The sequence below is a fragment of the Culex quinquefasciatus genome, chromosome 1, assembly GCF_015732765.1.
Source record: "Culex quinquefasciatus strain JHB chromosome 1, VPISU_Cqui_1.0_pri_paternal, whole genome shotgun sequence".
Classification (NCBI taxonomy): Eukaryota; Metazoa; Arthropoda; class Insecta; order Diptera; family Culicidae; genus Culex; species Culex quinquefasciatus.
The window spans coordinates 78,193,410-78,211,033 of NC_051861.1; the positions used below are offsets into that span (position 1 = coordinate 78,193,410).

The 17,624-nt window shown below is 38.9% G+C and overlaps 1 protein-coding gene across 1 annotated transcript; it reads right to left on the minus strand.

Annotated features, from left to right (window-relative positions):
- Positions 1 to 8,701: 8,701 nt before the first annotated feature.
- Positions 8,702 to 14,999, minus strand: LOC6053327 (nematocyst expressed protein 6). The gene is given in 3 exon segments (XM_001869400.2): positions 8,702 to 9,073; positions 14,170 to 14,546; positions 14,549 to 14,999. Coding segments are annotated over 3 exon segments (1,014 nt in total). The 5' UTR covers positions 14,958 to 14,999; the 3' UTR covers positions 8,702 to 8,845.
- Between the last annotated feature and the right edge of the window lie 2,625 nt (positions 15,000 to 17,624).

Sequence of the window (17,624 nt, forward strand, 5' to 3'; positions counted from 1 at the left end):
CAGGATTCAAATCGAATTTTCGGGATCTGTTAAGGTCAAAAGGTGTGAGCTGCACAATATGACGTTCTTAACTCAGTTGTGCCCCAAAATGCACGTGTGACAAGTTAGCACTGCAGCGACGATTTAAAGGTGATTTATGCCTCAAGATTTAAAAATCAGGTGTCACATATATAATATGCCGAAAACTATACAAAAATTGTCTAAACCCCTGTATTTAATTTTTTTTTCAAAACTGTATCTTCACAAGGATTGGACTTAGGACAATGGTCAATAAGGAAACTTTTATGTAAAATTGTCTGAAGAATTGATTCCTGCTATAGGTTTTTGAAAAATTTCATGTTTTGCTTTCTTCAAACTAACGTGAAATTTCCCGAGGATTCCCAATATGTAAGAGCGAGTCCACGACTAGGGCATACCCCTTTGTATGCGACGTCGTTTAGACCTCACCAATCGGCCTGAAATTTTCAGGGGTTGTTTGTACATATAAAACTAGCATCTGGCCAAAATATGAGCACTCTAGGTTAATGGGAAGTGAGGCAAATTGGGACACAAAATTTACAGGTTCAAAAACGTAATTTTTTTTAAAAAAAGCTAAAACTTGGGCAAAATTCAATTTATTTTCAAAATTCAAAATGCATCTGAAAGGGCTTAAAAAATGCAACAAAATGCAGGGTAAATCATCCCAATTGGTTAAATCTAAAGGGAGTTATTGGCATTTTAGTGAAAAAATAGCATAATTTTCAAACTCAAATAAAAAAGTGTTCCATTCAGATATCAACTCGGTTGACCTGCAGCTTGTCGGGGACATCTGGGACTACATTCGAGACTGAGAACACTTTGGATAAGGCAGTTTAACATATTAAATAAACACTTTTACTTTTAGTGATTTTTTTGGTTGTAATTTTTGCTCGGGTGACCCCTTAGATCCCATTTTCTGGTGATAATTTTATCATATTCGTGCTCCTGAGACAATTTCACAATAGAAACATGCATAAAAATGTTTATTTTGATCCATTTAAACCCTTTAAAAATAAAAGTTAAAAAGAAATTAGATTCACATTTATTGAAAATTAAGCTCGTTTTCAAGGATACTAGATGACACAAGAAAAAAGGCAGCTTTTTATTTTTATATAACTTTCATTTTTTAAAGGGTTAAAATGGATCAAAATAAACATTTCTATGCATGTTTCTATTGTGAAATTGTCTCAGGAACACGAATATGATAAAATTATCACCAGAAAATGGGATCTAAGGGGTCCCCCGAGCAAAAATTTACAACCAAAAAAATCACTAAAAGTAAAAGTTTTTATTTAATATGTGAATCTGTCTTACCCAAAGTGTTCTCAGTCTCGGATGGTAGTCCCAGATGTCCCCTACCAGCTGCAGGTCGAACCGAGTTGATATCTGCCCAATTGGAATGCTCTACCCTTCATTTTGTTGCATTTTTAAGCCCTTTCAGATGCATTTTGAATTTTGAAAATAAATTGAATTTGGCCTAAGTTATAGCAATTTTGGGATTTTTTACGTTTTTGAACCTTCAAACTTTGTGTCCTAATTTGCCCCACTTCCCGTTGACCTAGAGTGCTCATATTTTGACCAGATGCTAGTTTTATATGTACAAACAACCCCTGAAAATTTCAAGCAGATTGGTGAGGTCGATGCGAGATGGGTATGCTTTGCTCGTGGACTCGCTCGTAAAAATTGAGCCCAAAAAGTGTCGTCGTCTTGGGCTACAGGGCAAAAGTTAACGCTGTAAAGAGTTTGTTATAGAAAAATCGTTAATCTATGAGAAAAACTGCGATTGGCACAAAAAGTTAATTCCGTAGGCTTATAGTCCATTAAATTACCTATCTTTTGACCTATGGGAGTATGGTTGTTGGAGGCTGTTGCAAAAAGATATAGAGGTTTAAAAAAAATTACAGTAATTTGGAAAAACTATGAGAAAAAGTCAAAGCAATCTTAGATGTATGCAGCACATTTTCAAAAGACTTTTCAAATGCATCTAAGAAAGTTGGAATTGATCAAGTTTTACCCGAATGGTAGCGATTTTATGATTTTTCATGTTTTTGGACCTTCAAACTTCAATGCCCGTGGCATGAGTTCATCTCATGTATAGACAAACAAACGCTGAAAGTTTCATCCAAATCGGAGCACCTCGATACGACCTCAGAACAAACCAAGCAAAATCTACAAATAGTGCCTCTTAACTATGATTATAAATTTTAAATAAAAATTTACACTAATTTGCAGTCAAGCAAATACAATGGTTTAAGTTTAATCATAATTATAAGAAATTGTTATTCTATAAGATTGAATTTTTTGTTGCTACCAAAAGTAATTTTGCAGCAATTTCATAAATTTTCAAAATTTGGCCTAAAAATCTGAAAATAATCTGTTTCAATATCACTTTTTGCCTTACTCACCTCAATGAGGCAAGGCTATTAAATCACTCGAAAAATGAAATTCTTTAATACGACTCATAGATATACTTTCACGTATACCTATCGACTCAGAATCAAATTCTGAACACTTGTCTGTGGGGATGTGTGTAGACATGATTTTTTTCCACACGATTATCTCAGAACTGGCTTAACCGATTTTGGCAGGATCCGCCTTATTCTGATCGTTTTGGGGTCCCCTAAGACCCTATTAAATTTTATTCTGATTAGGAAAGTACTTTTAAAGTCATGCCAAGAATAAGCTTTTTTGTAGCTTCAAAAAAGGGTGATTTTTGCATAACCTCAAAGGCCGGGTCTTTTTGCTTACGCGCGAAAACCGCGCAGCATGCGTATCGCCCGGTTGCCACATTGCTTAAGCAGTGTCTGCGTCTCTTCTGGAAACATTCTGTACTAATTATGTTGCTGAATACATCATTTTGTTTCGACAAAGATTAACACGAACTTTTTACTGTAATTTACAACTTATGAGACATTGTTTACTAGGACTAGGGGGACAGCATGTAATTCTATCGTGCACCTACACACTAAAAAAATATGAAAATTACACCTAACGTAATAGCAAAATCAAAATAAAATAACATCATGTAATTGTTAATCGAACATAAAATTGTGGCTATTATGATGCAGACTTTAAAAATTGATATGAATAAGCTGAAACAGAGATTTACATCATACGAGACTGAAAGATCAATTTATTTTGACTGAACAGTACGTTTCGTTTGATGCACATGTTTGGAGCGTTTGTTTAAATGTAATTTTATGTGCGATGATTTAATTTTACTCTGAATTTAACCCAATTCTATGCATTCTCAGTGCATTTTCCTTGACAGTGTACAGACACTTTAAACGTCAGCCATGTTTGAAGCGGAGAGAAAAATTGCGGAGCAGCTCCGGTCTTGAAATGCCCAGATTCTGGCACCAAAATAACCAGATTCCGACAAAAGTGGGCAGAATCTTCCACCACCAACCGGTTCCCCAGCAGCCAGCAGGAAAAAAGTGAAAACAATAATTGAGGTAAGCACAGATTTTGCGTTGGAGTTTAGTAAATTCACAGCATTTTTTCTTGCTACGTTTTTCAGATGGCAGAACTTTACCGAGGGTTTTTGCCGAGGGACCGACTTCTTGGCCACTTCCCTTAGGGCTGATTTACCGCTGAACATCCGGCCACATCTGCTCAGGCGGGCAAGAACACTTGAGCGGCTGACGTCGATTTGTTTCCTGGAACAGCTTCCGAAAATTTTGCCGCGAGAATTTGAGTTCGCTGTTTGGAGAAGGAGCACGGAGGTGTTCCCGCAAGCACTTCGCCGCCGCTCCGAGCAAGCTGATCATTGTTTTTTGAACCGATCGGGCACAACTACACACAAAAAAATATTTCTGATTGTTACATCATTTATGATGTAACACTTTTGCACGTCATTAAACATTTAAATTCAAACGCAATTTGATGTAAATTTGCAACAAATTATACGTAAAAACATGATTTTACGTGTGATTCAACCGTTTACATCGAATCTCAGGTTTACATCAACTGAGTTTACATGTGATTCATTTTTTCCGTGTCGAGTGAATTCACATATTTTTTTCTGTGTACAAGGCTCCATCAACGGTTCCAAATAATTCGGAAGATTGGATGAAACGAGCAGCGATCGTCTTTACGGTGATGCTAGTGTTTTGTGTTTAATCTTGTGTGCTCAACGCTTTACGAAAGTGTAGCTAATAAAATGATTTTAAACGAACAATTTCGATTTATTTTTATGAAAGGTTTTCATCCCAAATTATCCTTTATTTTGAATATTACACCAACCAAAATTTCCAGCACGCGTAAAATTACATTGCCATCGTTCGTTGTTCATGTCATGTAATTTTAAAATCTGATGTAATTTTCTGTCTCATCAGACGCTCCAGTTATGTGCATCGATAAGACAGAATATTACACGATTTTTTCGAAGTGTGTAATGTTGGCATATTAGCACTTTTAAAAAGTCCCACTGTGCGCTGTTGTGAAAACGTTGTTGTTTACAAGTGCTCTTAATATTCGTTGATTACGAAGTGTATCCGTGCTCGCAGCTTTCGGAAACTACCGCAGCAGGAAACCGGTAGTCCGCTGTGACCGCATAAGCGTTATCTAATTCTGCCGTGACCAAATACGGACCGTATTTCGGTGCTGAAATTCCTCCTGTTGGCTTGGCAGAGGCGCGACGTTTTTCGATCGTGAGCTAGTTCAGTTGGTGAAACGATAAACTCACCATCTCACTCTCTCATCGACATCATCTCGCTGCTCACCATGTCATCGTCGGTCGCCAGCGAAATCAAAACAAACCCGATAAAGCGCGGTCGATCGGATGATGATTCGGACGATGGAACCCGACAACCCATGACCTTGGCGGACCTGTTAGCAGCGATGACCGAGCAGTTTAAGCTTACTCAGGAGCGGATCCAAGCTGTAAACACCTCTATCACCGAAAAAATCGACTCGGTCAGGACGGAGCTCAACGACAAACTGTGTGCTGTTTCGCGCGACATCGCCAACTTCAAGGAGGAGTGTGCTGTAAAATTCGCAGTGAACGATGGTGCTATTCGCACACTGAATGAACGAGTCGACGAAGTCAGTCAGGAAATTGGTGCTCTTGAGAACAGGAACGAGTTGATCGTAAGCGGTGTTCCATACCTGCCGACTGAAAATCTGGCTGATTACTTCAAGGCGATGTGGGACAAAGTTGGCCTCAACGAAACTCCTCTTCCAACGGTTGACATCAGGCGGCTCAATTCTTCAAGTACTGGTGAGAAGGACGGTTTGATTTTGCTGCAGTTTGCCTTAAGGAACCACCGCAACGATTTCTACAGTGGATATCTTAGAAAATTCAACCTTCAGTTATCCCACCTGGGCATCGATTCTCCACGACGCTTCTACGTGAATGAAAACCTGACTGTTGAGGCGCGCAAAATCAAAGGAGCTGCTTTGCGATTGAAAAAAGCTGGGAAGTTGGCGGGGGTGTTCACGAAAGACGGTGTCGTCTTCGTGAAACGTCCTGATAACCAACAAGCCGAGGCAGTTTTAACTGAGGGTCAACTGGCCGGTTTTATGTAGTTCTAATCTTTTTACTTCATTGAAACACTTGTGACTATCCGTTTAAACTTTCTATCATTGTAACTATTTTAAAAATAACTGTAACTGAACTATACGTATGATGAACCTAGAAAAATCTGTGCCACGACCGCTATTTCTCTTTGTAAAAACTATGTAATTGTGAAAATTGTATGTACTCTGTAAAATCGATCTGTAGCAATTTAAAAGGGGTTTCCCTTATGCTACAAGAAATAAACAAACAAACAAACAAAAAAAAAAAAAACAAAAAATTCAATTACAGCCCCCCCCTCCCCCCCCTTTCTCCTTTATTTTAGAGAGTAGGTTAAAAAAGAATTGAAAATAACTGTTCTGGTAAAAACAAGAATTATAAAATAAAAAATATAAATTTAAAAAAGATAAAAAAATAAAAAAAATAAAAAAAACCCTTAAGTTGATTTGTAAATACAACCTAAAATACAACATAAAAGTGAGGAAGGCAGGCACCAACCACCTTAAGGTGGATTAAGTAAGGTTTTTTTATTAGTTTAAGCTGTTCTAAGTGGAGAATTGTTCGAATAATCCTGAAATGTGCAAATTGTTTTTCGATTTAAAATCATATATTTATTATGAGTAAGACTGGCGGTTCCCTGGCCGAAATAATAAGACCCGTATTTTGTTAGGGTGGTCCAAAAAATGGAATGTCGAAAATTTTCGCAAAAACCACATTTTTCAAAAAAATAAAAAATATCCTTTCTTTTGGATAAGGTAATATGAAACTTGAAAATGTCTTCTGGACCAAAAAGCCTGTGTCTGAAAATATTTTAATCGGATTCCTCGGACAATTTTCATGTTACATATTAAATATGGGAAGAGTTCATTAACAGGATTTCGAGATATGAATTTTTGAAAATAAAAACTGGGGTTTAGGCACACCGCGCGCAGAAACTAAAAAATGACAAAAACGAGGAAAAATCAACAAATAACATGAATTTTCAGCGAGGACCTATATATTTCTGGATACCTCAATTTTCATAATTGATAGATGCAACACGAAAAGAAATTTTCGTGTATCAAATATGTGGTCATTGCCGATTCGACGATAACTGCCAATATTACAGCAAAAAGTTGTTCCAAAGATCGCATAAAGCTTTCAAATAAAGGTAAAAGCTAATCATTAAGTTCAATTATCGATTTTCTGTGATTTTTTGAACATTGGCCGATCTGTAAACTGTTCCGAATATGAGGGATGACTGTACTTGTTCCTCTCTAAAATCCCCGATACAGCAGCAGCATCCCACAGCATCCATTATCGCCAAGACCAAATCCTCATTATTGCGTTTGTGAAGCTTATGCAGAGCTTCGTACCTTCGCTACAGCTGAAAAACCTCAACTCAAACTCAACTCAACGGAAGCCCTTCAAGGAGGGGTACGAGAATCCATTAAACAAGACCAACAATGTGCGTTCCGTAACCCGGGTGTCCGTCTTTTGGTCCGGTCGGTGGTTTGGTCCATATTCAAAAAAGGGCTTCCTTTAAGGATTGAAACAGACGAGGCTTTTAACAGCCAACCCTAGAAATTGCTTGCTTGACTTTTTGGTGGTTTAATGAATAGCAGAGACACAAACCCAGTGAAAATGATTCAAAATTCAGAAAGCTTTAAAACACTTCTTCCATTTGAAACCTCCCCAGTTTTGATGGAACCATTCCGGAACCTTTCACTGTGGGGTTGTTGGTATGACAGCAGCAGCAGTCCGACCGAGCGAAAGCCAATTTAATCTTGACCGCAACCGTTTTCTTGCATTTACGGCCCCCGGGAAGGAGCCGTCCCGTCCCGGTCCGTGACCAATGGTGAAATGGGCCGGAAAACCTTGGTGTTTTTGTCCCTCCCGCTCACACGTACAATGTCGATAATTATTCTTGCTCGGATTTACGCTGAATTTAAAATTAAATTTATGACCTTTTGAGTGGCGGTTAAGGCTCGGGTTTGGGTTCTTTGTGTTCTGCGTGGGGACGACATTTCTGGAAGGGGTTGAAGGAGTTGAATCATTGTTATTTTTTGTTCTTTTTTTGAAATTTTGAGAGTAATTTCTCGTTGACCAAAGACTGCATTTTGCATCATAAAATTCTCCATAAAACCCTTTTTACCTTCAAAACTCTCCTACAGTGACTAAGTTATCGATTTCCACACACCCCTTGCCCCTTAATTACCGTCATTCCAGCAATATTAGCAGCATTGCAGCTCACCACTTTAGGAGAAAGTCAAGACCCCAGCCCAGAGCGAAATTCCTGATCCAAGACATTGTTTAATCAATACTGCATACAAGCCCCCAAGTGTGCGAGATAGTCCAAACGGAGTTCAACCTGCTTCTTGGCCGGGGTTCTTCTTATCTGCATACAAAGTACCTATTCCAGCAGCTATTTAGCCCGCACACGGTTCACTGCGGTAGACCCCCACTGCTTGAAGTCTGCTTCTTGCTCTTCTTGCCAGCCAAAGTGCAGTCTGCCGCAAAATTAAAGGGAGGCGAAAGAAGTGCGTGTTTTGCCAACCATTAACTCTCTATCCCTTGCTGGTTGTACTCCCATTTACGAGGCCAAAAACGGTTTACGAGGTAAGGTCACTTGGGCTATGTTGGACTTCAGATTTTGAGATGACTTCATATTCTTAAGTTTTTGGTTTGTGTCTCTGCAATAAAGAATCAACCTTCTGGTTGGCGTCTTTGCTAAGAAACACAATAGCAATATTTTCAACTGATTTTGTAGCAGACACACCAACCATCTAGTTCTTGTTTTGTTTCAGAGACTCAAACCAAGCCAAACCCCCAAACACTTGAGACAGTTACCCTTAGCCAGGACTTGTTCACATCCTCGAAACCCTTTAGCTGGATTTATTCAACGCCTTGAACGAACCAGACAATGGAATTAATGAGATTACTTTTGCGGGCGGCTCAAGCCCACGTGGGTTGTGTCTTCGTCGGAGCATGTGTGCGGTGTGGTGTGGTGATGGTTGCCAGACTTAACTTGGTGGTCTTAACGCGAGGAAAGGGTTAAACGAAGTAATTCGGAACACGCGGCCAAATCTTGCAAATCTACAGTGGAAGCTTTGTAATTAAATTTGTGACTCTGATTGACAGAAATGGGGTTTGAAAGGGCATTTCTCAGTTGGATTTTCCTTTGTGTTTCACAAACGAAGGTAAAAGTATATTTAATTGATAAAAAAAAAGCAAAATAGACTTGCGAAGAGAAACCACTATAATGACAAAAATAACCGAAATTAACTTATTTTTATCCAGAAATTATTGTTTTTTAAAGAATCGTTCATTCTAATAAACCAACTCCCCCATGCTGGCCTCCTCGTCCTGGTTAATCACCTTCGGTGGCTGCGGACGCTCCGGGACCTCCGTCGCGCCCTTGTCCAGCGGGATGGGCAACTGGAACGGCTTGCGGACGCGGTTGTCCCAGGCCGTTCCGTTGCAGTACATGTAGTTCAGCCGGATCAGATCGCTCTCGGAGAAGCCGGTGCGGTTGCCAAACTCACCGTCCCACGGTTTCTGGAGGAGAAAAGAATTGTTTGTGATTTTTCAGGTTAATGTTGATACAATTGATTCTTTAGTATTCATTTGTCATTCTTTTAAGTTATACAACGATTCAGACTCGATTATCCGAATGTTTTTTAAGAACTTCGAATTTATATTCAGCCACTATTTTTTTTATTTTCTCACTTTTCATAGCAAACTTTAGTTATGTGACTCCATTTTAGTAAATGAATTTATTGTGGGTTGTTGATTACCTGTTTCATTACCAAATTCATATTTCAACAGTTCATAATCACAATCTTGAGTTCAGAATTTTTAATCACTGAAGAGCTTTTTGGCTTCAAAACAACGAATAATCGATTATTTTTCTATTACGGACGTAAACCATGTAGAGCTATTATAAATCAATCAAAAAAATCTATCGAAACAAAACATCAACAATTTGAAGCTCTCCTTTTCTTCAAAGTCACCATCTTGTTACTACCACACTTTTTTAGTTCCATTTTGCTTTATATATTATTCCTAACAGGCTTGTGCTAGTAGTGCCCATTGTTTTGAGTTTTTCGGTAGATCAATTATTTAAATTTGTGTCTCCTTATTAACCCGATAACTCCTTTTTTCGATCAACTGTCAAATGATGAGCTTTTAAATAACTTGTAGAGTTTTTGCTTGAATCACAGAAATAAGATGACTTGATCTAGCACTGCTAGAGTCAACCCCACAAAATCTGGAAATTGTTTTTTTTTTTTAAATAAGGTGACTTAGCTTTCATTCGTGTCATTCGTCACCAAAGTCAGTGCGAAGTGCTTCAGGTTTGGTTTTTGCTTGTACTCGGAGTTGTATGTCTTCATATCTGAACGGTAACTGACCGGACTAAGCCATTATTGCCGTAAACGGGGATGTTCGGAATGCTCCCTATATATGCTAGTTCGATACGATTTTTAACATAGTTAATAGCTCTGCTAGAAATTTCTACTCCAAAGAACATCTTATACCGGGCTATTGAGCGGTGTACATTCATTGAAGTGGACCGAACCGAGCAGTTGTTTTTCCCTCTAATAACACTCATCGCTCTATTTCTAGATTCAACGGCTGCCTTCGTATCAAATGAATGTTAAGCCTTTTGTCGACCGTTCTGAATCAAGAACAATGTCACCACTAGAACTGTTCCTTGAGGTACTCCGTTTTCTTGAACACGAAGACTTGTTGGGTTTGTGCAGAAAGCTGTCACCACGCCAACATTCATTTGGCTTGGAGCGCGGTGACAGATAGTAAACCAACACCCAGAACTGGGCATCGGCATACGAGAGGATAAAGAGCACGATTCGATAGTAAAATGGTACTGTGTGCGGACGGAGAGGATAAATCCCGAAATTACCGAGAGTACTTTATTCATGGTTCATTTTCCAAAAAAGTTCATCTATAAAAAAAAAAAAAAAAAAAAATGGTACCTGTATCGAGACTCGAACCCAAGACCTTCGGCATATTGAACCGTGCCTTTGCCGTATGGGCCATCATGGTTCGGTGACTAAGTGGCGGTCGTTTGTCCATATAAGCCACTCATAGGATGAACTGTTCCAATGAACGAATGAACACGCGAGAGAACTATACTCTCGCAATATAGCATTTTCCTCACGTTTCTTTTCGTGAGGACTATCCCCTCGTTCTTTAACTTTGGGTGAATCAATTCTGACCTACTGTGACCGGTTCTAGGTGCCCCGGGGGAAAGAATTGGAATCTTTAGTGCATTAAAAAGGGAAGATTAATGTCAGACATCTCGATTTTTCAAATCCAATGCATTAGAAGCGTTTTCAAGGTTAAACAAACGTTCATATTTTTTAATTAAAATAGACAAGTCATGACATTTTTTTATCAGCTTTTTGGCTGAGTCCATATATTTGTAAGAAAACACCTCAATATTACGTTTTTTTCTGTTCTACGAGCGAATATGCAATGTGATATTACAACGCCATCGTGCTAACTTGTCGTTTGTCGCTTTTTGACGTTCCGAGGAAAACGCGTTTTAATGTTTGACCTTGAATACACAAGAGCACGCAACGTAAACAGTAACAAACACGTTTTGTTATTTGCAAAAAAATGCATTAAAATAAAAAAAAGTGATCAGAAATGGTTTTTAATCGTGTTTTTTACCGTTGTTCATAAAATTTGACATAGGGCTTTGCTGCCCATGATCGCATAAATGTCCCATATGCATTTTAATCGTTTTTGATTTAATGATGCAGTTTGGTTCAAAATCGTGTGCTCTTTCAGAACTTGTTCTAGAAATCAGGAGGAAATCCAATTTTTTCACGAAAACATTACACGTAGCCTTATGTGTGGGACAAACTTCAAATGCGTTTTTCTCAGCTTGCTGTTTTTGCATATGGCACTTACATCAATTTTCGGGCTGTGTCAAGAAAGCACCACAAGATTGAAATTCCTTTAATATAGAGTTTTTTCGGTTTTTGTTGAATATCTCAGGATTGAAAATGCGAGCTGCACAAAATGGTGTTTAAATCAATTTGATCCAAAATCTACATACGACAAGTTAGCACGACAGCGATGAACTGTGGAGAATTTTGTTATTTGAACATTTTATTGCAAAGGCTGTGATTATGCTCTGCTAATCAATTAGACTTTTTTTTATATTTTTATCGTAAAATTGACGTTTGTTGTTAGTTTTTGAAAAAAGGTTAAACAGACGTAAATCATTGAACAAATTTTATAAAAATCCATCAACCACCAAAAAAGTAGGAAAATAATCATCAACTAGATCAATCTGGTGGCCAATGCTAGAAATGATCATTACGGTGTATGAGTTTCTAATGTATTAGTGCATGCGAAACGGCATGCGATCGTGTTTGTGGTAGTGAGGGTTGGCAGATTTGTTCACTTAAATTTTCAAGGACAAATCGAGTTTTTTTTTCTAGAAATATTATGGCATTCTTGCTACTGATTGATGGATTTAAAAAGAGATTTACGTCTGTTTGTCTGTGGTTAAACTGGTTTTTTTTTGCACCAGCTTTTCATTTCAAGACGTTACAACACAGACTTTTACAGGATGTTGCAAGAATTTTTATGAGCGTTGTAACGTCATGGAAATTCTCAATGCTGTATCTGTGCGAAAAATTGACCGAGTCGATCTACCCAGTTGTATTCGAAGGAAAATAAATACTATTTCCAGTATATCGTCGCTTTCGTGCTAACTTGTTGCACGTGCATTTTGGGCTAAATTTATTTAAACGTCTTTTTGTGCATCTCAGAATCAAGGCTGTATATCAAAGGTACTCGTCATCTTGCTTTGCATTAGTGTGAGTGCATGACTCCGTGCCACTAAAACCAAAACAATAACAAAAGAACAAAGGACCGTGCCAGGAAAACCAAAACATAAACAATGTCAATGTCAGTGGAGTGAGAGAGTCAGAGATAGCGATTTTGACAACCGCACTACTACACACTCAATCGCGAGTACCTTAGGTAGAAAGCCATGTCTCAGAATGCCTCACCTTTTGACTTTGCCTCCAGGAAGGTGCTGTGTCCTATCCCTCGCCTAGACCAGACCAAAATCCATGATAAAGCTGTCAGACCAAATCTGTCAGACCAAGACTGTCAGACCAAAGAGCAAAAAGTAAACAATCTTGGTATTCGACGTAGGTGCTCACAAATCAAGAAAAGAAAATTTGAAAAAGAATTTTATTGATCCATTTTAATAACTGGTTTTGAGCTTCAAAATTGAATTTATGCCAGAAAATGATTAAACAGTGCGGCGGCCTGTTCACCGACAGTTACATTAGAAGTGTAAAGCCTTATTCTGCCACTTTAATTTTTGATCACGTTTTCGGTTTACACCTGAACAATTTTGAAATTATTTATGCGGATTTGTGATTCCTCTCGTTCCATCATTTCCGTGTTTGCCTCCAGACCTGATCGATCGGTCTAGGAACGGCCAACAATAGCTTCCAAAACCGGATTGGCTCAGCTATTCTTCAATTCTGCAGCCAGAAAGAGACCGGTAGAATTTGATAAAGAGTAAAAGAGACATTAAAATAAGATTTCGTGTTCTCCGTACTTTCTTTTCACGGCGATCAGTTGAGATTCGGTCGTCACGGGAGTTCAATCTTTATGTTTTTTTTTCAAAAATTTAAAAGCTTCGTATAGAAAAATAAAGGAAAAATATGTGAGCAATTAAAATAACAAGAAGATAAATACGAGATAGCAGAAAAGAAAAATGTGTGAAAAAAGTAATTTAAGAAAATTATCTGTGAAGTATAAATAGAGAAATAATTATTTTATTTAGAATGTGAAATTAAATTGTTCACCAAGGAATATTTATTGGCAAATAATTAGGCTTTCCCCCAGCATAAGGATTCATGCAAAATAATTATTCAATTGGGTAAGTTCATATAAAATCATACGCTTCTAAAAAACGACAAATTTACAGCTATTTTGCTGATGCCGAAGCTTATGTTATGTGTATGTTGAGTCAGCAATTTCTTTTTTGCAACAATACAGGTACAAAAACTATTGTTTCGCCTGATGTTCTCCCCTCTTGTTTGTGATTGTGTTATTTCACGGGCTTATTTTACAGAATGTTTCATTAAAATAAAATGAATGTTTTATTTAATTTTTCTTTTGTGCATGGGAGTGAAAATCTCGATACTTCTTTTTTGTTTCAAATGTTAGTTTACTTTTAGTGTTATTTGTGTTCATGTTTTTAATCATTTTTAGTTGTTTGTGGAAAATTTATTTTCGAATTATCGCGATCATTCCTGGCCAACTGATCCTTCCACCGCTGGGAGAATCAGATGGATTGTATCAGATGAAATATATTGAAAGGGGTACTTCATGTTGGGTGGACCACGGGAAACCGAGGTATTACCGAGGATTTTCACAGGAACTTTTTTTTCTGATGATTTTATGAAATTCCCCTATTGCCAAATATCAACGATAAATTTCGCTCTTGACATGATACAACCTAAATCCCGTAGGATCCCAAGATAAAACAGTACATGTTCCGGAACCCTTGGTGGAAGAGTGACCAGAACGGTTCAGTTACTTTGGCACGTTGCATTTCAAACGTGGATTGCGGAGGATAAGAAACATCAACTCACCGTATTCATCATCACCGGATGGCTCGCACTGGCCGCCGCCGCAAACCGCGAGTACATCATCACACTTCCGTAGTCAAACGTGGTCCCGTACACCTCGGACTCGACCTTGCTCTTGGTGGCAAAGTTCTTTCCAACCTGGGCCCACCCGATGGTGGCGCTCTGGTTCACGTAGATGTACTCGTCACGATCGGGCCGGATGAACTCGTGGTGGAACCCGACCGCGTGCATCATCTCGTGGATGATCATGCCCGGCCCTTGCGAGAAGCAGTGCGACTGCACGTTCAGCTTGTTCCACTTGTTGTTGGTGTAGCGGCCCGTGTACGACCAGCATCCGGTCGGACCCTTCTCCAGCGTAACGTAGTACGGTTCCTTAGTGCGGGCACGAACCGGATGCAGGTTTGCGTGTTGAACTGCCAGATGGCGTGGTTGAACAGGAACGTCTCCAGCTCGGTGAACTCGTCCCCGAACACGTACGGAACGACTCCGCCCGGCCAGAGCCGCGTCTGGAACGTTTCCGTGGGCAGCGAGTTGGCCTGTTTGCCCTCCGGAAGCATCACGTCAAACTGGTAGTAGTTCTGCTGCTCAATCGGCAAGCCCGGCAGTTGCTTTTCGTACCATTCCGCAACCTTGGCGCCGGCCGCCGGATCCGGACGCGTGTGCTGGGTTGACGTCGGACGTTCCGGGTGTTTGGTGGTGCGAGGGCGGCGCGTTCGGCCTTGACCGGAAACGGCGGCCAACAGGCAGACCGCGGAGATCAGCAGACAAAAGTTGAACTTTACGTGGCGCATTTTGGCAACGTACTGAGCCGAAATCGGGCACGGATCGCGTGGATATCTGGAGGTTCAGATTTGCTCGGTTGGAATGACGCTTGTTTGCCGGGGAGCAGTTGGGCAAACAGTGAGGGAACGGATTTGAGATGTTTTTCACGTATTGAATGTTTGTTTTACAGATATTTAGTTTTTTTTTTGTCAGAGTAGAGCAGAATATTTTGACCATGAAGTATTTTTAAATGTCATCAGAATTCTATTTCGTTTAGTTTTAGAGCTGGAATAGGAAAGCTTCTTGTAACAGGTAAATTAATAACAGGATGTTGTTTAATGGTTCTGCATTAATTGTGACAGATAAATGATTGTACAGCTGAATTATCGATATTAGTTCACGGTATAGGTCAATCTGACATCCCTATCATGTATTTTAGTGATGCTATAACTTGATACTTCTACTACGGATGTCAGCAATCGTTTCAACGCATGTCTGTTTTTAGCGTGTTCGTATTGAGATTATGGAAAAGCTTTTCTCAACTGCCACTACTTTCTGAAAATGAAGTTGATACGTTGAAAGCAGACTCCTGACATTTTTTTCGGAAACGGATTCAAACTTGTCTTAGTCCAGATGATCTTGACCAGATTTTTTGGTAGGTTTGAAATTTCCGTTGCAATAGCTTCGGTTGTAAGGTTCAACGGTGTCCAGTGTACGTTGTGGAATACCTTTTTGCGATTGCTTACTTCGTAGACCATCAGAAGGGGAAGGAAGGATGGAGTTTACGTTCTAAGATCGTGAACAACAATCATCTACTGCAAATTGGACGCATGCGATTGCAATATCGGTGTGTTTTTCAAGAAAGCGTTAATTTTTGCCTGAGATAAGTTTTAAGAAGACCCTGCCTCCAACCGTGTACACAGGATCGGAACGACTACTGCGGGAAGCATACGTTGACGAGCAGTTCGGATGATGCTTTCTCGTTCTTCGATATTGGTTTCGATTTGCAATGATATTTTGGCGGCAGATGACAGAACTGATTTGGTTGTCGAGTATGTTGATCCAGATAATACAGTTTTATACGCTCGTATCCAAATTTAGACATTAGAGTCCATGTTTTGGCCTTCACATTTAAGTGTTATTTTCTTTTGGCAGTTCAGTCCAACGAATCAAAGTTAACATTTCTTCTCAGTTATAAAAGACAGTCGTTGCGATAAAGTGACATAGAATATCATTTTAGAATATCAAAATTAATGCAATCGGTTTTTAACGATACAACTATCGAAGTTGATATCGATTATTGAAATACCTAATACGTTAATGATGATAACTCATTCAAAATATCTTTTTGAAACTTATTTCATTCAAGAAAATAATTGTATTTTGTTTAGTTAAGTTATATTAATATGCCAGCATTGTTTTTGGGATATTTGTGAGGTTTGAGAAAAACATCTGAAGCTTCCAGGAGTATCGAGCAAGTGTCTACAGTTAACTCAATCTGAATTCTGAACGGAATCTAATTAGAATCGTATACGAATTCCGTTTCAAACGCAACAACCGGTTACGTGTTCAAATCGGTTGTTGCGTTTGAAACGGAATTTGTGTACGATTCTAATTAGATTCCGTTTCAGAATTCGGATTGATTTGACTGGGTATCAAAGAAACAATTCGATGTTTCAAGATTTTGACAACGGAGCATACCCGCATAGCATCAGTAAGAAGCGCAGACTACTTTGATTTGACGTTGGGATGTCCTGGGTAAGTCAAGGACTCCTTGGTGTTATGACCGGTAGGTTTACCCCCGTAACAAGTAAGAGGTCAACGATTTTTGACCCCGGATCATACCCGAAAAGCTTTAGTGAGTACGGTAGACTACATGCTTTGATGTTGGGATGTCCTGGATCAGCCGAGAACTCTCTGGAGTTAAGACCAGTAGGTCTACTGCCGTAACAAGCAAGATGCCGGCGATTATTTACCCCGGATTACACAAAAAACGTTACTTAATCCACCTTTAGGTGGTTGGTGCCTTCCTCTCATTTGTAGTGATTCCAACCCCCCTAAAGTGTCCACATGTTTATGGATCTCCCCTAACGTTCGCAGCACCTAAGAGGTCCTAATAAAAATAAGTGATTAGTAAAAAAACAGACTACCTTCAGACTTTTTGTCAAGATTATACAGACACGGCCTTTGAGGAAAATGGCATCCCTCTACACGGCTTTTTCGTGGCGATCAGACCCGACCAGTTGAGGTTATGCGAATTCAGATCATTTTGTAAACTGCTTGTAATTTAAGATAGGTAAGTCAGATCTTGAAAATTCTTACTCCACCTAAAAGGTCTTCTCATATGCTTTCTAAAAATATATAACATGTGAGGGTTTCATGAAAAAACCACCCTTTTTACCATAATTTTAATTTAATATGAAACAGTTTTTTTAACATAACTTTTTAAATACATGATAAAACTGCATGAATTTTAATAGCAACTTAGGGGACGTTAAGACGGATCGATTAAAACCATTCCGGCCAAAATCGGTTGAGCCTGTGACGAGATAACGTCATGATTCGAAATCCGGACACTTAGTAGCATATCATTTTTGTTATAGCTGGCAAAAAATCATGTAATAAGTTGGAAATGTAGAAATATCATAAGGATGTAGTATAAACAGTCAGTTTTAAGAAAATGTATGCAAAATATG